The sequence below is a fragment of the Apodemus sylvaticus genome, chromosome 12 (genome assembly GCF_947179515.1).
Source record: "Apodemus sylvaticus chromosome 12, mApoSyl1.1, whole genome shotgun sequence".
NCBI lineage: Eukaryota > Metazoa > Chordata > Mammalia > Rodentia > Muridae > Apodemus > Apodemus sylvaticus.
The window spans coordinates 64308094-64329850 of record NC_067483.1 but is presented as its reverse complement, the minus strand read 5'-3'; the positions used below and the strand labels follow the sequence as shown (position 1 = coordinate 64329850).

Below are 21757 nucleotides of genomic sequence, written 5' to 3'. Positions count from 1 at the left end.
AGACACAGCTGCTGATTTATTGGGGGTAGTGGTACTATCATGTCCGGCAAATAATGGACATTACTTTCACAAACCAGCTATATCTATTATGTTTTTGGCCTCCTAGAAGGGAGGCGGTATGTGCTATTGATTTAGAACTGAGTACTCCAGAGTCTTCATTCTCTACATACTGACCAGTTATAGGTCTCTGCATTTACTGCAAAAAGATGTGTTGGTTTATTGGTATAAAGATAAGAACTTAGGACTGTCAGATTCTTTTTTTGTTTAATTTATTTTTGTATATATGAGTACATTGTCACTCTCTTCAGACACACCAGAAGAGGACATCGGATCCCATTACAGATGGCTGTGACCCATCGTGTGGTTGCTGGGAATTGAACTCAGGACTTCTGGAAGAGCCATTTCTCTAGCCCCCAGGGCATCAGTTTTATATTGTGTTCATTTAGTAGAATAATATTAGGTTGTCCCCTGAGATCTATCACCTACCAGTGATGGGATTTTTGGCCCAGGTAATAGTACCAGGCCTGGGTTCTGTCTGTGAAAATGGCTTTAAGTTCAAGCAGAAGGAGTTTATTATCTCCATATACATATCTTGCTAGACCGGTTATTATTGTAGCTCACAGGCTTCACAGCTGGGAAGACTGTTGATTACTTTCTAGCATGCATAGGACCTTCCAGCACTCCGAAAGCTAGTCAGAAGGGATGAAGCTTCCAGGTCAATACCACTTGATTGTCCTATGACTCAGGTCTGTGGCACTTCAACTGTAAGTCATCTTTCAAGTTCTGGAGGGAATCTAAGAGCAATGGCGACAGCCTCTGATGTTTTGCTGGGGTCTGAGGGATTCTACTGACCCACATTTTGAAAGGGTAACCAGACCTGACACTAGCCCTTTAACATGTCATTGAGAGCTTAGGGCAGTCAGAGGGAAGTGAGGATGGCATAGAATTAGAAAAAGTTCTCACTAATTAGGTTCAGCCCTGAAAATAAAAGGAAAATTAAGCATTTCTTCTTTGGCCAATCAACCCTCTGCTATTCCCCATCCAAGTGCTCCTTGCAGTATATTTAATAAATAATTTATAGCAGTTTTCTTTCAAAAACGTGCTATAAAATTTTCTCTTCTTCTGCCTTCCCATTTCTCTTTCCTGCATCATGGAGTCCTATCATATAGTATTTGTGTTTACAATTCTTGTGCATTTCCCTGAGACCAATTGTTATTTACAATATTTTTTCCTATAGAAAAATATGCCTGTTACACAAGCACAAAACATAAGGATTCTACAAGTGAGTAGAATCCTGCCTAGATAGACAGAGGTAGGAGATGTATATCATCTCCAAAACCAAATTTTAATTTTAATTTTTGTACATGATTAATGAATGAGGGAATGGCTATACTGGCATGAACTGGGCACAACAACAGTGAGATGGCCTAGCACAGATTTAAATTTTTCATTCTTCATTTATACCCTGCTGAGAACAACCACTATCGCAGAAGTTGAAGCCTAGTGTTTTGGTTGCTCAAGTTCTACAGTGAACTGGATTTTCTACAAAGACTTTTTCTACCCAATAACTAAAGAGTTTATTCTTTTGGACTTTTTCCTATCTTTACATTTCTTGTGTTTTTCACCTCACATGAATCCTCTAGTTCTGTATAATCAGCACATGCTAAGGCAAATTCCTCTACATATTTTAATTGCAAATTGTGTTAGGGACTTTTTTTCTTTCTCCCACCCTAGAGGATCTCTTTGTGAAGATTGCTCTGTAGGCAGCTGTAATTATCAGTGGCTTTGTCCCTACAAATTCCATTTGTGTCTTAGCACAAAGGAGAGGTCTTTGTTGGCAGTGTGACTGGATTCATTCAGTCTTCTCAAATACTGAGTAGGAAGAAAATAAAATCCTAGTGAAATATTTTACTAGGAAACAATTCTTCCTCGGAAAATTCACAGGGAGGCACTGTCTGGATTTCTTTTTTTCTCATTTCTTCTCTTTTATTTTTTTACATATCATGTATCTTGTACAAATAATAGACTATTTTAAAATATATGAGTTGTTAAGACTTAGTGTGTCAGAAATTTGAATTTAAAGAGGCCTTTTCATTAGACTTTTGACAAGCCCTCCAGTGTCTGCAGCAGTTCTCAAATCTAGATTTGTGGAAACCTCTTCTAACCCATCTTCCTCAAGAGCTCTCAGAGTTTACGTCCTTGTTGATACCAGACTGGTTGTTCATTTATGAGAATTTATTTCAGACTGTGAAGAAACTGAGTCCAACAAGTGTTGTTTATATCTAGTAAACCCCAGCAAGAAGCAGGAGCACTGGCCTCTTACCGGCTGTCCCAACAGAGCCAGACCATGACTAACTGTGTATCAGGGAAATTGTTGTGTCAGGCCCTTTTGCCCTAGAGCATTGTTTTTCCCAAGGAAAACCTACCCCGCATCAGCTCAGAGGAGATTATAGGATAACCTCCTTTTCATGTCTTTTTTTTTCACCCTTAATTTTTGTTCACGGCCTCTTAAAAGTTAAGTAAATATAAATTTTTTCTTCAGGCTATAGCTAAGCAAGATGAAATCTGAGCTACTATATTTCTTTGACTATGAATTAGAAATAATAACTGTTACATATCCAGCTTATAAAAAGGAGATTGAATGATTGTTAATGAAAAGCCTTTGGTGTTCTTCCAGAAAACTAAAGGAAGAACAGTGCCCTTCTCCACACTGTATTTTTTTAACCAGTGAATTTTAAGGAGAATTCAGTGTTAATATATAAAATCTTATTGAGCATTTCTTGTACATTGACGTAGTCACTGCTATTCAGAAGAGTTGTATGATATGGTGCTGTTAGTTTGTTGATAGAAGACAGAGGTAGTTGAGAAGACCAGCACATGTGAGACAAAAAAAAAAAAAAAAAAAAAACCAACCTAAATAAATAAAAATGACTCTGTGGTTCAGAGCACTTACTGCTGCTCCTGTAGAGGACTCAGCACCCACATGGCAGCTCACAACAGCCTGTAACTCCAGTTCCTGGGGATGCATGCTCCCTCTCTTTTGGCCTCCTGAGAGTTCCTACATATGTGTGTTACACACAAACTTACAAAGGCAAGCATGCAAGCACAGTAAATACATATTTCCTTTTAAAAAAACTGTAAAAAACAGATTTTTCATGTAGTCTACATATTCTAATAGTTTTGACCCAAAATTACCTTTATTTTCTCCTATTCTAGTACAGTAACTACTTATAATTTCCTCACTATTATTTTCTACTCACGGTCTTTAAAGGCTGTGACATAAGCAGAAGTAAAGCTGATGTGACCCATCTTGTCAATTTTATATATCTCTTTTAAAAAAAAAAAAAACAGCTTACCCCAAAGTGAGATTCAACCACACAACTAGGAAGAGAGTTGAGATGTCCAGTTCAAAGCAACCCTTGCTTTAAAATCTTCTCACTAGCATTCCAAATGGAGGTCACCCACGTTTTTAATGTTTTTCAAGCTGAGATCTTCTTCCTTTGTATGTGCTTGGGAGCACTATTAGTTTAGAGCTAAGGAGCTTTGTAGATAATGAAGTTCTCCCTAACAAATTACAGGGAAGGAAAGTTTATTCAAGTAACATTTCATTAAACATTGAAAGCAGGAAACTGTTGGTTAGCTGCCTGAAGTAATTTTTTTTTTTTTTCCGAGACAGAGTTTCTCTGCATAGCCCTGGCTGTCCTGGAACTCACTCTGTAGACCAGGCTGGCCTCGAACTCAGAAATCTGCCTGCCTCTGCCTCCCAGAGTGCTGGGATTACAGGCGTGCACCACCACCGCCCGGCTTAAGTAATAGATTCTTAATAGTGAGTTATTAATTCAAATAGTTACTTCATATCAAACTGCTGTTGAATAGAAAATCCTAGCCAAGCTGCTTCTGTGTGCCTAACTGTACTAAAGTCATATGAATGTAAAACTAAAGGACCACCTCTCACCTTTAAATATTGATAATCTATTCATCTTTGAGATTCGGTGCTACACTTTTTTGTTTTATAGCAGATAATTAAACCCAGTGCTTCTATTTCTCTATATCAGTACAGAAACGGTTGATTGCACTTCGCTTCTCCTATCTGACAGGCAGAGAACTACACATTTAATTTTGTATAAACTACTTACAATTTATGAAGTGTTCTCACTTTTTGTCTTTTTTTTTTTTTTTTTTTTGGATTTGGTTTTTTCGAGACTGGGTTTCTGTATATAGCCCTGGCTGTCCTGGAACTCACTCTGTAGACCAGGCTGGCCTTGAACTCAGAAATCCGCCTGCCTCTGCCTCCTAGAGTGCTGGGATTACAGGCGTGCGCCACCACCGCCAGGCTTTTCTTTTTTTTTAAAGATTTATTTATTATTATATGTAAGTACACTGAAACTGTCCTTAGACACACCAGAAAAGGGCGTCGGATCTCATTATGGATGGTTGTGAGCCACCGTGTGGTTGCTGGTATTTGAACTCAGTACCTTTGGAAGAGCAGTCAGTGCTCTTAACTGCTGAGCCATCTCACCAGCCCCTGTCTTTTTTTTCTTATAACTTGTTTTTTTGTTATTGTTTTGTTTTGTTTTTTTAATGACAGGGTCTCTCTATGTAATCCTGGCTGTTCTAGAACTCACTATGCAGACAAGGGCATCCTCAAAATCCCAGAGCAGGGATTAGAAGAATATGACACCATGCCAAATTATCATAACTTTTTATATGAATAGTTCTTTCCTTTTGTAGATGACAGTGTATTCATTAGGCCAGAGTTCCCAAAGTATGATGTTTAAAATTAAGTTTACAGAGGTATTTACTTAGTCATATAAATGATACATTTGAAAAATAGAACCATTAATGTCTGAAAATATAACATAATTTAATAGTATCAAATTCATGAGTCTACTGACATTGCTTAGCTTAAGGACTTAGCTAACTATGAAAGGTTACATTTAAAGGAGATAAATGTTAATGATTAGAGCAAACACCAACACAAATAAGGTATAAGAATTTTAAGTACAAAAGACTCAGTGAAACAGTATTCGGCAAAACCAGAACGGGGAAGTGGGAAGGGGTGGGTGGGGGGACAGGGGAAGAGAAGGGGGCTTACGGGACTTTCGGGGAGTAGGGGGGCTAGAAAAGGGGAAATCATTTGAAATGTAAATAAATTATATCGAATAAAAAAATTAAAAAAAACAAAAGAATTTTAAATACAAAAGGTACTGAAGTTTAAGACTAAAACATGCAAATTTAAAAGGTAACTTTAGAGAGGGAATTTCTACGTGTGTGTGTGTGTGTACACTTATATAAACTTCATCCTTCCTCAGGCACAAAGCCATTCTTACTGAGCTAAGTTTTCAGACCTTTAAGACAGCCTATAGTAGTCCTGTGTGTATTTAGAAAGTCCCTTGCAATGCATCTCTGAGTTCTGCAGACAGGCTTTTCATCTCACGTTCTAACCCTCACAGTCATCAAAATCCCCTTAAGAGTTTAAATGAGTTCTAGTCTAGAGTGGTATAAAGATTCTTAAAGTCTATAGCTAGGCATGAGGGAGAAAATTCTCTTCAATTATGAAACTTCAATTTATATTGAGAGTTGTGCCTCAGTATAAATCCATTTTAATTATAAAAAGCTAACAAGATATACAATTTTTCTCACTCCTGCTCACACACACATACACAAATGTTCCTCCCCATCTTCCCACACCCTCACACACACACACACACACACAGCATACACATTTGCTTCCTGTCTCTGGCAGCCTAGAAACTAACACTCTTAAGTTACCGAAGAGCTTTCACATATAGTGTCTTAAATCCTCAGAACTCCCTGTGAGATTATCAGGTAGGTAATGAAAATGGTGATGGTGGTGACAGCTTCATTCAGTAGATGAGGAAATAGAATTTAAGAGATTACATACAGAGTTCTTTAAATGCTAAATGGCAGTTGTTTCTCAGAACTACAATTTTTTAACACTATATATCTGTATTGAGAAAGGACTATTTATCTTGCTATCCTATCTAGACGGAAACATGCTTTAGAGGCTTAGAGTATTAAAGGAATTTATAGTTTGACCTTTGTTTCTTCACAAACTTTCTTATGTAGTTCTGAGGACATAGTTTAGTGGTAGGACATTTACCTAGAATATATACTAAGCTCTAGGCTCCCTATCTAACACAGCTAAGTAAAGCATATACTCTTGAATGGTCCTAACACACCAGGAAATCAGATATCACTTCTTCTCTTTCTCTAAATGGTTAATATGAAAGTTCAGCATTGGCATTCTGATATGTACATCTGTGAACTTGCTTAGCATCAGCCAGCTCTTCAATCCATGGGTATCTGGTTCAACAGACATCCCAGCACCCGAACATGCAACTTATCTTGTTGTTTGTTCTGTCATCATAACTCCAGTAGGTTAATATCATAGCTAACAACATTTGTTTAGCTGATCAACTTAGTAATGTTAAGGATTTCTTCATAAGAAAAAAAAATGGTTCTTAGAAGTTATGTATGTGGATTCAGAATGGTTTGTCCTTATTCTGACAAACGTATTCTCTGGCCCTGGCATTGATAGATTATTACCTAAAACTGAAAGTATTAATTAAGAGTGATCACAATTACCATAATCGTCTTTATGATGCATATCTAGTGCTTTAGGAAATGGTAATAAAAATCTCTGACATAGGTTCAATCACCTGTGGACTCTGCCACAATGTCCCCAGTAGAAAGGACAGCAGCCTGGGTTCTGAACAATGGACAATATGAAGAGGATGTGGAAGAAACTGAACAAAATCAAGATGAAGCCAAGCATGCTGAAAAGGTAGAACCTAATTTGTCTTTGTTGACAACTGATATAGGTAATTTTTAAAAATAATTAATTAATTTAAAAAAAAAAAAAAAAACTCTGGCCTGGAACTCATTGTGTAAGCCAGGCTGTCATCTCTACTTCTTATGTAAACCACCATCACCTCTGTGCATCATAGGCTGAGGAGGAGGGGATGACAGTTTTTAATGCGGATTGCTTTAATTTAAAAGGCACTAATACACTTGTTTCTAATCATTTTAGATGAATGCTATTTCTAAAGACTCAGATCAGCCGGGTGGCAGTGGTGCACGCCTTTAATCCCAGGACTTGGGAGGCAGATGCAGGCAGATTTCTGAGTTTGAGGCCAGCCTGGTCTACAGAGTGAGCTCCAGGACAGCCAGGGCTATACAGAGAAACCCTGTCTCAAAAAAAACAAACAAAAAAAAAAACTAAAGACTCAGATCTTCAAGTGCACAGTTACATTAAGACAATCTATATTTTGGAAACAACCAATTTATATTTTAGTTCTATTGCATTTTTTTAATTTTGTAAATAAAAACAAATTAGCTGTACAGATAATTGATATCTGTTATTTGAGGGATTTCATATAGTATTTTGAAGGTATATGGGTAGGTGGGTGGATTGGTTGATTGGTCTGTTTACTAAGACAGGATCTTGTACATACCTCCATACTGGCCTCAAATTCAGTCTTCTGTCCTCTACCCATGGAACTAGGGGTACTGTTTTAAAGAAAAACAGACCTGGAAAAAATTAGGCAATAACATTAACATTTAATTGACCATCAGAAATCATCCCATTTTTGTTAGAAAATCATCAACTGTGCCTAGTAATGCAGCCCAACTTTTCAGAGATGTCCTAAGACTTTCAGCTCTCTACACTAGCCAGCAGAATTTAGAGCAGAACATAAGGATAAGCAGTAGCTCATTCTCTTTTCATAGGTTTCCAGACAGTATCATAAGTTGTATTTTACAAAACTCCATACATATGTATCACCAGTTTACTAATGACTATAATAAGTAACTCATCTATGAAGAATCTCATGATTCCCACCTTACCTGAACAGTTTGACTTTATTTTTAAAGCATCAGTGATCTTTTTTTTTTTTTAAGATTTAGTTATATGAATACACTGTAGCTATCTTCAAACACACCAGAAGAGTGCATCAGATCCCATTACAGATGGTTCAGAGCCACGATGTGGTTGCTGGGAATTGAACTCAGGACCTTTGGAAGAGCAGTCAGTGCTCTTAACCGCTGAGCCATCTCTCCAGCCCATTGACTTTCAGTCGCACTAACAACCCCATCCACATAAAGTACACGAAGGGCCTAGTAAACAGCTGAATTACAGAATTTGTAGAAAGCTAGTGAAAACGGGTGTGGATTCTAGCAGGTGGGACCAGGTCAGGCTGATGAAACCACGTTATGGAAACCGGGCAGGAGACAAGATTAATTCCCTTAAAAAGAGGCCCTGGTCAGTGCTTACAATGTGAATCTTTCATACTCTTATAATTAAGGGGAAAGCAGCAGTGGCCTATCCTGTCATGAAATTGTATTAGCTGATTTAATGGCTTAATAGAAATGTTGCTTTCCTCTGAATTGTCTAAAGGGTAAGTTCTAGTGGAGTAAAGATAGTCTAATGAACCCCAGTGTCAGAAATCCTGAAGTACAAGTGATAACATGGAAGTCTTTCCCTCGTGGACAGCTAGCTTTTAGCTTAAGTCATTTGTCAGGCTTCTAACTCTTTAATCATTTTCTTTTTCTTTCTCCTTTCCATTCAATACCATTGCAGATTAGACGTGACTTGCCAGAACTAGTGGTTTAGTGTGAAGAAAAGCACATAAATTTGTAGAACTCATAATGACAAATTAAGATTTAAAATGTAATTTTAGACATGACAGTCCTTCCTTAACATTTATGCCAACTGACACTCTTAAATAACCTGGGTAGTAGTAAGAGCTTGGCAGGTCAGGTAGCATCTACCATGTCACCTGGGGTTCTCTGGCTAGCAAATTCCAAAGCCGATAGAATTCCTGCCATTCATACATTTCCCCTTTTGCCAGTATGAACAAGAAATTAGCAAACTGAAGGAGCGCCTGCGAGTGTCCAGCCGGCGGCTGGAGGAGTATGAGCGCCGGCTGCTGGTGCAGGAGCAGCAGATGCAGAAGCTGCTGCTGGAGTACAGGGCCCGGCTGGAGGACAGTGAGGAGCGGCTGCGCAGGCAGCAGGAGGAGAAGGACAGCCAGATGAAAAGCATCATCAGCAGGTTAGAAGACCGCCTGCATCTCATTGGCTCTAGTTAGGTACAAAGAGGTGGGGAAATGATCCAAATACTTGGAAAACATTTTTTTATCCATGTCTATAACTATATTTTGTAGTACTCAGTACACGTTTAATGACTGTGTCTCTCAGGTATTAACCCAGTTGATATCTGGTATACTTACTATGAAGATAAAGTAGGGCCTTTTTTAACTATAACAATATTAGAGGGAAAAAAAGAGGGGGAAACTAGGAATTTACTTTGAGGTTTTAGATGAAGATTGGGTTTTCAAAATCTATAATATCTAAGATTTAACTCAGTTTTCCCAAGACAAATCCAAAAACAGCAATCTCACTGGATGTTTTTAGGGCCAGATGATCAAAAAGTGCCATAGATGCCAAAAGAGGAAAGTGAAGAAGAAATCTGTTTAACTGTATTTGCAGAGCACTCACTATGGGCCAAGTACTTTTCTAATCACTTTGTAAATAGTACTTTGTTTTATCTTCATCAGGTCTCTGAACCAGATGTCACTGACACTTATTTACAGATAGAAAAATTGTCAACACTTGCATGCCCAAGGTAACATAGTCAGTGGAGACCTAGGATTTGAGCCAGGCATCAGACTTCAGACTCCAAACCACTAGCTTTGATAACACTACATGCTGTGGACAAAGTAAGAGAACATTAAAAAAAAGGGGGTTGCTGAGTAGCCTAAAGTTAAGTGACCTCATACTGAGAGCAGTGAGACTAGAACTGAGGGATTCTGGGTAAGTAGATTGAGATGTGAGAAGGAAATGAGAAAGGAGATCTACTGTCAAGGGAGGAGGGAGACAGGATGGTAACTACAGTGTAACTCGAAGAATAGATGGTTTGCAGCCAGGCACGGTGGCACTTGCACATACTAACTGAGAGGAGTACCAGGTGTTTAAAGCCAGCATCAGCTTCATAGCAAGCTTAAGGGTACTCTGAGCTATATGAGATACTCTCTTAATAATAAATAATTTAAAAAGTAGGTAGCCTTTTTTTGTTTTGTTGGTTTTGTTCATATGCTATTTTAAGCTGTTTGATAAGGGCGTGATCTAATAGGAGGAAAATTACTAGAATACTCTTCTTAAGAAAATGTAATGTTATGACTAACCACAGGTAAAAGACTCAATTTAGGATGTCTTCTTTCAAGGGCAGATAGGAGAGGAGAAGAAAGAAAAGTTATTACAATAAAAGAGGTCTTCTGTTGGGAAACACAAGTTTTAAGTTTCTCATTCTCTGTGTTGCCTAGCCCTGTCTTTGAAAATATTGATACCTTCTTCCTACCACATTCTAGGCTAATGGCTGTGGAAGAGGAATTAAAGAAGGACCATGCTGAGATGCAAGCAGTTATTGATGCAAAGCAGAAAATAATTGATGCACAGGTAAGCAGGCCCTGAACTTAGTAGAAAACACTTGTTTTGATAGCTTTTACTTTCTGACTTCCCATCCTTGCAAATGGCAAATCAGTAGAAAACAAGATACTGGAAGTTTCTTGGCATTATCCTCTGAATATTAAATGAGTTTCCATATGACCTCCATATTGATATAGCATTAATATTAGTGTGTAAAGTACTATGTATTTAGTGTAGTTGTTTGACAAGTCTTATCATAGTACATGATGAAATTGACTTCCTTCCTTGAGGAAAGGAGGACATTCTCTAAGAAGGTAACTGTAGAAAAGTGCACTTAGGTTACTGTAGAAAAGTGTATTTGGGTTGTGACCTCCACTAAACATTGCTTGGCTGTGTTCTTCACGGTCTTGTCAGTCACGTCCACTGCCATCAACACCTAGTCACAGCAAAGGAATTGTAGAGGAAAGATAAGGTTGGAGGAGACAGCTTTCCTTGCTGTCCTTTTGGTTCAGGGTTTGGCATTGCTGCTTGGAATGTGCTTGGCTGTCTTTCTTTGTTGATGTTATTCTCAGAGAGCCTCTGGATAAAACTTTATTTTAAAAAATATTGATAAAATTAGAACCTAGGTTTCTGTTGATGATAGCTTATACCTAGTAATATGATGGTCTCCAAGAGCCAGCCCTTCGCAAGAACACACACCAGTGATCAGAGCAAAATCTAGTATGTATGAAATATTTCTAATTCCTTGTTGCTTCATCACTGTAGAGTATGATTTATTTCCTATACGGAAATAAGTTGCAAAAGGCAATTACAGTTTTGATAGTGGTCTATCTAACCGCATCTGTGGAGATAACTACTGGAGCCCCTGGTATTCTTACACGTGCACTTCAACAAGCAAGCTTCCTTAGGAGCTCAGTGTAAAGTAGGGTTATTTTTCAAACTGGGAGCATAGCCATGGAAGCCAGACTTCATCTATCTTGACCCACACTAGGGTTAGAAGCTAGTTGTGCGTTGCTTTCTTACATACATAGCTCCGAAATGTTTAGACTCAAAGTCTGGATCTTTTGACCTTTTTTAAGCCAGAGAAGTATATGCTAGGACTTACCTTACTTGCCCTTCTTACTCTTTTATTCTTTCTAGGTATTCCCAAAGTAAGTTAGGAAGAATGGTAGAAACAAGGCCATATTGCTATATTATCATTTAAGAAAAAAATCACTCAGGGTTAAAATAAACAGTATAGGTAAAGATGGTAATTTCCTCAAGAAGACTAGTGCTGAAAAGTTACCCCCTTTGGATTCTCAGTCTAACAGTGTGAAGCAATGCGAGCCTTATTAGTAATCACACAGAGAGATCTTAGTGCTGTACTAGAACAGATTTCAGCCTGTCTTAAGCAGAGGGAACTTGCCAGCAACACAGCATGGCTCTGTATGCCGGCTGACAGGACAGCTCCATCACTGGTTTCTAGGGAGTTTTTACTCCACCTGTCTCCAGTTTTGATCTAAGTATAAAGCAGAAGTTGTGGTCACTAAAGGTGGAATCCAGGAAGGGAATTTGACCAGCAGTCAAAAGCTCTCAGAGGTGGAAACAGTGGTATCCTCAGAGCTCAGTCAGTCAGATTTATGATCTGGCCAATGGCAGTTTGGTTTTCCAGTGGCTTGGTTCTCTGGATTATTTCTATTGAACCAAGGCACCTTCCATAAACCAGTGCTCTTACTGACTACACAACCATGAAGACCACTCAACTAATGGGTCAGAACTTTCTGGGTTTGATTAAATGTAATATGCTTCCCACTAAAGCATAGGCTTTATTATAGGATATCCCTCTGTGAGAGCTAATTAGATCCATAAAGAGTACTCTCAGACTAGACCACACTTGAAAACTACTGGACAGATTGTAAATACCAAGGCAGTTCACATTATAATAGTGTCTTAAAAGGGAGCATTCTCAATCCAAGCTATTGGCTTACTGGTACATAGAATCATAAAATAGCAAGACTATACATACTTAGTTATTCATTGTAATGAATGGCTTTTTATCAGATTCTTTTCTGTAAGAACAAATCTTACCTCTTGTTGGAACAGAGTAACCCTCTTGGCTTCATTTCTTAGATGATGACATGTTGGGAATAACAGTCTACCTAGGGGGCAATCCATGATTCTATATGCCAGCCCTGTGTCTTAGTGCCAATAATAGTAAAAAAATCTTTCTAAAATGGAAACAGTTACTTTCTTTGTGCTAGTATTAATTCTGTCAATTATCAGAACACGAACACTCAGGTACCCAGGAATGGTTTTCACCTCTCTCAGCAGCCCCTGCTCCTTGTCTGGGAGTTCAGCTTCTCCCTTTCCATGAGTCAGTTGATGCTGCAAAGCTCAGGCCCATATCAGTCCTGAACCTCACAGCTCAGACCTGGGGTCACAGTGATGGCACCAAGGACTCTTCATATGAAGGATGGCATCTTTAACCCCTGTGACTAGAGGGAGAACAGAGAAGGGCTTCTTCCTATGAGAGACAAAGCAGCTGCCTAGTTACTATTGCAAGTGATATCTCCACTGTGTTAAATTACAGGTCATAAATGGAAATGAGATTATTCAAACAGGCAAGTAAACCCTGTCCGTTCTCTAGCTAAGCAGTCCCCAGCCCTGGCCAGTGCACTGGCCTCCTACACATTCCAGCTCCTGGCACTCCCATGTGAAGTCCTTCCTGTCAGGAATGTTAGATTGCTCTGCATGCTAATCCAGGCAGAATCAAAAGTCAAAGCAACTTGGGCCAGCTGAGCCTTAGTTTCCTGTTTGAGGTTTTTAATTGGGGATGGGGTTGTTACTCCATTCATTTCTGTTTCATTTTGAAAGCTGGCGGTGGGGGAAACTAAACTTTCAGCTCTCTAGGAGGGGAGGTTGTTTGATATCAGTTATTTGCAGGTAATAAAGAATCGCAATCCTTCTCAGGCTCTTTTTTGATCCTTTACGACTAAACTTGAATTTTTTTTTTCTTTTCCAGACAGGGTTTCTCTGTATAGCCCTGGCTGTCTTGAAACTCACTCTGTAGACCAGGCTGGCCTCAAACTCAGAAACCCGCCTGCTTCTGCCTCCCAAGTGCTGGGATTAAAGGCATACACCACCACCTGGCTAAACCTGATTTGTAAAGGAGCTAGAGGATTGTCTTGTTTTGTTTTTGTGAATGCTTGATTTTATTTTTTTTTTTTTTTTTACAAACCCAAAGAACAGTGTTTTCCTTAGTATTGGAGCCTTATCATTTGTCCCAATACTGAAGTAACTTTCCTTGCCTATTCTAAAAAATTACCAGTTATGATACAACTATTTATTTATATAATATACAAGAAATTTGGTACTGACAAAAATGAAACATTTTATTTAAAAATTTAAGTAACATTTATTGCACTTAGGGGTGATTGCATACTGTGAAGAGGGGAATTATATTTGGAATCTACCTCTTGTTTTTTAGTCTATCCTTACTTACTGTCTTTGAAAAGACCTGTATTTATTCTCCCGGTAAATTCCACTAGCTATAATTACTATTTTTTAAAAGCATAACAAATCTGTCTTTGAGATTCTTCTGTTCTTAAAACAAGTCATCTTTGTTTTTGTTTTTGTTTTTTAAAGATAGGAGATAGGATTTTTTTTTTTTTCTGTGTAGCCTTGGCTGTCCTGGAACTCATTCTGTAGACCAGGCTGGCCTCAAACTCACAGAGATCCATCTAGGTACCTCTGCTTCCTAAGTGCTAAGATTAAAGGTGTGTGCGTCCTCCTCCACCTCCACTACCACCATCACCACCACCACCACCACCACCTAGCCACAAGTCATGTTAAAAAAAAAATAACCTTATATAGTAAGTGGATAGTTAATAATACTGATTCTGTATGTCTTGCCACTGAGTTTCACACCAGAGAATGGGAATTATTTAAGGGAATAATAATAATAGCAATACTTGGGTTGTTTTGGTTTTTCATACTTTTAAACTGAGGCTACCAACCCCTACTTCCATAAAGACAACTTCCTGTTTGCAACAAGTGAGCGATAAAGGCAAGCGTTGCCTGACGCTGTAGTCATCTGAGGCTTTACCCAGACTCCCTCACCACCGCCACCCCAGGCCCCTGAACACCGCCAGCTGCTCGTGGCGGCTCGTGTTCCAGCAGAGCAGTACTAGGTCCCCAGCCCTGTATAGTGTCTGCTCTGACAGCAGCAGCAGCAAGCTTCAGCCCTCTTGCCGCTCTCTGAACCTTACCATGACTAAACCTTGTCACATGTCTTCCTGGGTAAACTCAAAAAGAGAGCTTCGTTTGTGTTAGGGTTGATCCTCATAGGCTATTTCCTTAAGGAAAGGCCATGATTGTCTTTCTCCGTCTTTATTTTCTGAAAAATAAGGAATTAATGTATGTTGGGAAAGTCCTAAGATATAAAGATGAAAGTCTGCTAATTTTTGTGAGCCTGATAATGTTTGATCCTACTGTAAAACATTTCCGGGGGAAGGGTCTACCCATCCCCTCTCTGGTGGATATGTGAAAATTCAGCAACCCATAGTTCCAAAATATTATCTATGAAGCATTGCTTTGTTTTGTTTATTTTATTTTAAAATCTAAGAATAAAATGAAGGTGTGCCCCTTCCCGGGCAGCTTTCCTGGAGTAACTGAGCTGGAATGGGTCTAGGAGCCTGTGTTCTCTGTCTGTTCTCATGTGTTATGTTTCTAGCATCCCTTCCAGCCACATCGCCCTCCCCGAATTCAAACAACTCCCCGGTCTGAGCTTCTGGCTGCTCTTACCTCTCGCTCTTGCATCCTCACCTTGTTGGTGACTCTAGACTGCCACCATGCATTGTTTTAATTTTGAGCACAATGTGAATTCTTTCCGGATGTGAGTGTTCTGCCTTCTTTGGGCAGTGAATCCATGGATCACGTGCACTTCTCTTCTGGGAAATGAAACCTCTGGTGCTTCTTTCTTTGCCACCTAATTTCCATGTTTCAGTTTTGACAAAAGCATTTACTACACAAGGCAGCTTACTACACAAGGCATGGTGTCATTTTCATAGACAGCCTAGTAATGCCACAGAGTGTTGTTGGTAAGAAGAAGTCCTATTATGCAGACATGAATAACAGAGAGATTAAGGGGAGAGGGCGCTGAGCCTAACCACTGTGCAGAAAGAGGCAGAGACGTTCCATTTGTTTGGGGAGCACCATGGGTACCATGCTATGACTGAAAGTACGGGACTGTTCATTCAGTAAAGAAAGTGGCTTCCTCCATGCAGCGTGAATAAAGCCATGATTGTGTGTTGTAGGAAAAGCGGATTGTGTCCCTGGACTCCACCAACACGAGACTGATGAGTGCGCTGACGCAGGTGAAGGAGCGGTACAGCATGCAGGTCCGCAATGGCATCTCTCCCACCAACCCCACCAAGCTTTCCATCACGGAGAATGGTGAATTCAAAAACAGCAGCTGCTGATGACCTTGATGACACAGCCTGTAGGAGGAGGCAGAAGGAAGTTGCCCAGCTCTCCTACCCCAGCCCTTTAACCCTCCAGGTTTACAGAATGTTGCTTCAAATGGCAGTGTGGTGAGAAACTCTTAAATGAAGAAAGGAACCTTGTCTTTCAGGGCGTAAAGCAAAGACTTCAAGTTCAATGCTTTTCCCCAGTGTCTCTATGTACATAGGGAACTTAGTTCTGGGCCATGTACAGAAATACCACTGTAATATACCAAAAGGAAGTTAATAATGTAGATTACCTTTTTAATTATTACTATTTTATTATTGTTTTTCTCTTATTGAAAGCACTGCAGTTGTTAGTGGAGGAAAAGTAGGAGCCAAGTGTGAGTGAGAAATGAGCCTATTGGTTCAGTAGGTAGAGTCTGTGTATTGGATAGGAGCACATGGAGTGTGATAGGACCTTGTCAGAATGAATTTTTTTCAGGGATTCATCTGCCAGTTTAAAAGCCCCACCCTAGTCCTTACATTAGGAAAACATGCAAATACCAAGATCCATACAAAACGGTAATTTATGCCACTGATCAACCAAGATGCTTCTACCAGACTGTAACCTGCTTTGGAAAGCTGCCATTTCAGAGGACACAGATAAACGTGGATGACTGTACTAAAACTAGAGTAGGAATGATTTCTCTTGAACCTGTCAATGTTTATTCCTCCATCTATAACGGACATTTTCTGTTTTAGATGTGGAACTTCTTGATTTTACTCCAACTTTTTTTTAACTGCTCTTTAGAGTTGCCAGAACTATAAATACCATGTCTCTATCTACTGTCTCCATGTTCACTCGTCCACTGCCCTTCCTCCCCCATGCTGGGAGCGGTCAGCACCAACAGGACTTACTCTCTCTCCCCTGGAAAGTGGCCATTCCAGTACACCGCACATAAGCCATCTGACTAAACACCCTTTCTTCCACACAGAAAAGGGCTAACTATACAACAGAGCAGGAATCTCTGAATATCCCACTAAAAGTTTTCTTCTTCCTCTTTGTCAGTTGTATTTTTCCTTAGAATAAAGGTTTTATCCACTATATTAGCAAATCTGTGGGCAGGGTAATTCTGTCACCAATTTTAACATTTTAATTGCTTCCTCTTTCTATTAATCCTCTCCGTAAAATTTGGGAAGTTACCTAAAACTGAAATATATCCCTTACAAATGATGATTAATCTTGCTAGAGAAAACCAAAGTGTGAGGAAGGCACGTTCTCATTGGTACTCTACACTCATGGTGGACTCAGCAACAGTGGTGGAATCGGCTTATCATTAATGACTTTAGTAGAGGACAGAAAATCCGTGTCTCTCTCCAGAGTGTGACATGTCATCTGGAATGCAGGCTTGATTCCCAGAGATATGGAAAGTTAGCTGCAGGTTAAGCAAATATTATATATATATATAAATATATATACATATATTCACACATATGTACATACAGTGTGTACATCAGAAATGTTCATATCTTTTGTGCTATCAGATATACAGAGATAAATGTTTGAAAGGGTCTTGAATCTCTTTAAGCAAGATCTATACCATTTTACAATGGAAAAAAACAGCATTTCTCAAATAAGTTAATGTTTCATTTTGTTTTTTAAGTTATAAACTTTAAGAATTTTTTTTTAAGTAAAGGACGAGGGGCAAGACATAACGGAGCCATATGCATGGAGTATGTGTTTCTATTTAACAGAAAACTTAAAGGAAATGAGAACATGTGTAGTTCCCTCCTATTTGAAGCCCAGGCATAAATACCAAGGCCTCCTTCCCCTAGTCCCAGGCATGCATTCTGAGTCTCACTTGCTCCTCAATTGACCTTTGGATCTGACCTTGTACTTTAGCCTCCCACCAGAGCCCTCAGCCTACAACCTGTGAGAGGGTTTCTTCGTAACTCTTGAAAGCAGGAGCATCACACAGTGCTTAGAACTTTAGGCTCCACACCCACTTGACCCTTCTCCTGATCCTCAGCAGTTCTTTTACATCTTATCCCTTCCCTCCAAGCTGAAGTCACAGTGTGGTTAAAATTACTTCTGAGAGAGAAGGTCATTGGCTTTGCAGTAATGCCCTGTATTGAGTGAGGGGGATGTAAACATTGATCTTTTCATGTTTGTAGCCTAGCAGTGTTTCCTCCATTCTTCAAAATCCTTCAGCATTGCCACACAAAACCTAGTCAAATATTAGTGTTGGTGGCCCAAAGTATGTAATGTGGATTATGTCTTGTTTTGAGGTAGGGAAGGTCTTCAAGTACAGGTTATAATTACAGAGAGCTGGTCAAACAAGTGTATTGTTGAATGCAGTTTAACTATTAATTCTTAGAGAGCCTGTCTGCATTACAGGATTGAATGTCCAAAACATTTGGACATATTACGAGGTCCTGTAATGTTAACATGAATGAAGGGAAAAGTAAAATAATAACAGTCATAAGAGAGTTTGGGGTCTTAAGTCAGTATTGTTGCCAGATATTAAATCTTAGATTAGTCTTTGAGCCTACTCATATTTTTAGCCTGTCAGAAATATTCTGAGCTAGGATATAGCTCAGTTGGCAGAGTGCCAGCTTAGCATACCAGAGGCCCTAGGTTCAACACCAGCATGGCATGAATTGGGATGGTGGCACACAGGCCTGCAGTCCTGGCACTTTAGGGATCGAAGCTCCAGATCACCCTTGGCCAACCTAAGCTACTTGAGACCCTGTCTCAAAAAATGATAACAAAATCTTTTTTGAGTATTTCTTTAGAGAATGTTTCAATCCTAATAAAGTTTATTTTGGAATTTTTTTGGTATATGAGAGGACAGCAGCAGGCATTTTATATGACATTTCTTTACCCTAAATAGATATCTTTATCCTGAACAAAAATCATTATGCTTTGCTAGGAGGAAATGTGTGATTTTTTTTTAAAAGTTGATGGGTCTTCTGATCCCCGTGATTGTCAATGTATCATCACAGTATGGAGGGAGATGAGAGCAGGCTTAGGTGGGATTTGGGTTTGGCATGCAGGTGAAATGCTTGTGAAGCTTTGATCCAAGTGAGGTGGACTTGGCCATTCATTACCAAGGTCAGTTTCACAGGACCAGGAAAGGGCTTCTTGTTTCCCCCCATGTCACTTGAAGCAAGATTTCAGAACATATTCCCATGAAGCTAGCATTACTTCAGTGTCTGTCCCCTCTGTGCTGCTTGGGTCTGGGACAGTCTTTCTCTGAATGCAGAATGAGGCCAGCCATTATGCGACTGTGGCTCTTCTTGCTTTTTCACTTAATACCGTGGGTTCTCACTGCCTTCTTCTTTCCTCTGCTATGGAGTTGGACAGTAAAGAAAGCATGAGCATTTCTAAGATGAGGTGAACATTGTGTGCACTGGGGCTGAGCATGACTTCATAAGCAGTCTGTACCCGTGGCTTTTATATGAGTTGGCGGTTCTCCAGAGCCCTGGCTCCCGCTGTGTCCGTCAGTACAGCCAGTCAGGAGCAGAGGGTTATTTCAAGTTCCAGAGGACAGTGCCATCAAGTGGGCTTGCATTAGTGTTTGCTCTGCTTCTATCCAGATTTAGTTCTGGTTCCTCAGGCATACCCTAGTCTCCTCATCAATAGACTGACGGAGCCCCAGGCTGGACCATAGACTAGCCATGTCACTGGCCAGTTTAGCAACTCTCCAGCCCATCTCACAGCTTTACTCCATTCTCAGCAACTTTGGGGGCTATCTTCTGCGACAGATTAGCAAGTTCAAGGGGCACTCTGCACTATAGCCCTTGGCTTTTTCTAGTACTAACTTGAACTCTCCTGCTTGCCTCTGCAGTAAAAGTCACCTTCCTACCCCATACCTGGCATACCTTTTTAAATTATTATTATTATTATTATTATTATTATTATTATTATTATTATTAATTTAAAGGATTTTTTGGGTTTGTTTTGGTTTGGTTTTTGGTTTTTGGTTTTTTTGGTGTTTTATTTTTTGGGGTTTTTTTTGTTTTTTTTTTTTGTTTTTTTTTTGTTTGTTTGTTTGTTTGTTTTTTGAGACAGGATTTCTGTTTATAGCCCTGGCTGTTCTGAAACTGTTCTGTAGACCAGGCTGGCCTTGAACTCAAGAGTTCCACCTGCCTTTGCCTCCAGAGTCCTGGGATTAAATGTGTGTACTACCACTGCCTGGCCATACATGTTTCTTAAAACAAGTAATGTTTAAGCCCATTTTAAGTTTGAATGATTGTTGTCAGTTCTTCTAGAGCATCTTCCTGTCACTGACCCATCTAGGAAAGCACTTGACCTTTGAAAGGACAAGGGCAGGGAAATATGCATGAGAGAGAATAAATTTCCTTCAGAAAGATCCTGAGGAAAACACATGATCTATTGACTTGTTGCTCAGAAGTTCAAAGAAACAAGTGGAGTGGCATCCCCCTGGCTCCTCCTAGAGATACACATACACACACACATACACACACACTATATGCAGCTCCTGAGACAACATGTTACATGCCTACAGAAATACCACTTAGGGCATCCCTTTAAAAAAAATGTTAATCTACTTTATAAACTAGTAATTCCCAGACTTTCTTGAGGCTTTGTTTTTGTTTTGTTGGTTTTTAGATTTTATAACATTCTATTCTCTTTGAAATGTACTATATGTGGTATATGTATATATAAGTTACAGTGACTTGGACTCTGTTTGGCATAGGTTGAGAACTACTGTTGGTAGCATAGAGTGTATAGAGCAGCCGCTGACTGTCACCATCTGAGAGCAGGATACAGAAAGGAGTTTGGTTCCTCAGCAGTTAATGCCCAGGTGCTTGAGCAACAGCCCAGCCAGCCTCTGTGAGTGCAGCAAGCCACCCAGGAGAGGACAAGAGAATTTGAACCCATTTCAGCACACAGTTTTAATTTTGTACTCTTGTCATTTTTGTATCAAATGCCCTCATTATTCCCTAAAGTCTTGGAACTAAAAACCAGACTGAACTGTTGGTGCAGTGACATCTCCACAGCTGTGCTTTAGGGGGTTCTGTCCTCTTTGTGTGGTGCAAGTATTTCAAATAAATAGCATGGATATGTCATTTCCAAACCCTCAAGAGAAAATTATCTGTTTCCATTTTACTAACAGATTAAATGCTAGTTAACCCAATGCCCACTGTCCTGCAGAAAAGCTACAGTAAGTAATGAAGGGTGGGTTTGGCTGGTGCTTGGATACTTCTTAGCTGTATAGATCAACTCAAGCAAACAGCAGCATTATTTACCTGGGTCACACCTGGGAGGAACTTCTCTTCCAAATTTGGTTTTTGTTTTTCATCTCCAGGGCCTTAATAAGAGTGTGTTAATACACATGACTATTTTACAGATAATTCAAAATAATTTATTTTTTATTTGAAGAAAACAAATCCACCTTAAAAAAACAAACCCAAGATTTTATTTTATTTTTAAAGCCATATTTTTGTGCTTTGTAGCACTTAGATTGTTCCATATGTGATCCATATCTGCATTTCATTACCTGGGTTCTAAAAAAGATTTATTTTTGTTCTGTGAATAATTTTTGACGGTTCTTGTATATGTACAGATATAGATACGTTTGAGGTCTTTTATTGATATTCCTACAAAAAATACAAATAAACTTTAACTTTAAACATTTCAGACTAAGAGTTGCTGCTATCCTCTCCTTCCGTCTGTGTGTTCAGGCACTTGGAACACTGGAATATTGTTCTGAAGATGCAGTGTGCATTAGGAGCATCAGGCCTCAGACGTGGCTACTCTCAGGTGAAAAACTTAGGCACAGGGCAAATACTTGGCACGGGCATGCGCTGCGCTGTGCTGTGCAATTCCCTGGGAAGAAAGCTTCCTACAGCTCACC

At 39.4% G+C, this 21757-nt stretch overlaps 1 protein-coding gene across 2 annotated transcripts in view; it reads left to right on the top strand.

The window, feature by feature from the left end:
* The window catches only part of Rasal2 (RAS protein activator like 2), a 294721-nt gene extending 273181 nt beyond the window's left edge, over positions 1-21540 (top strand). For both annotated transcript variants that reach the window (XM_052200582.1, XM_052200581.1), the window contains exons 15-18: positions 6674-6808; positions 8874-9076; positions 10392-10479; positions 15744-21540. In XM_052200582.1, coding sequence (XP_052056542.1) covers positions 6674-6808; positions 8874-9076; positions 10392-10479; positions 15744-15908 — 591 coding nt within the window. In that variant the 3' untranslated portion in view covers positions 15909-21540. The remainder of the gene's footprint in view (positions 1-6673; positions 6809-8873; positions 9077-10391; positions 10480-15743) is intronic.
* The last annotated feature ends 217 nt before the right edge of the window (positions 21541-21757 follow it).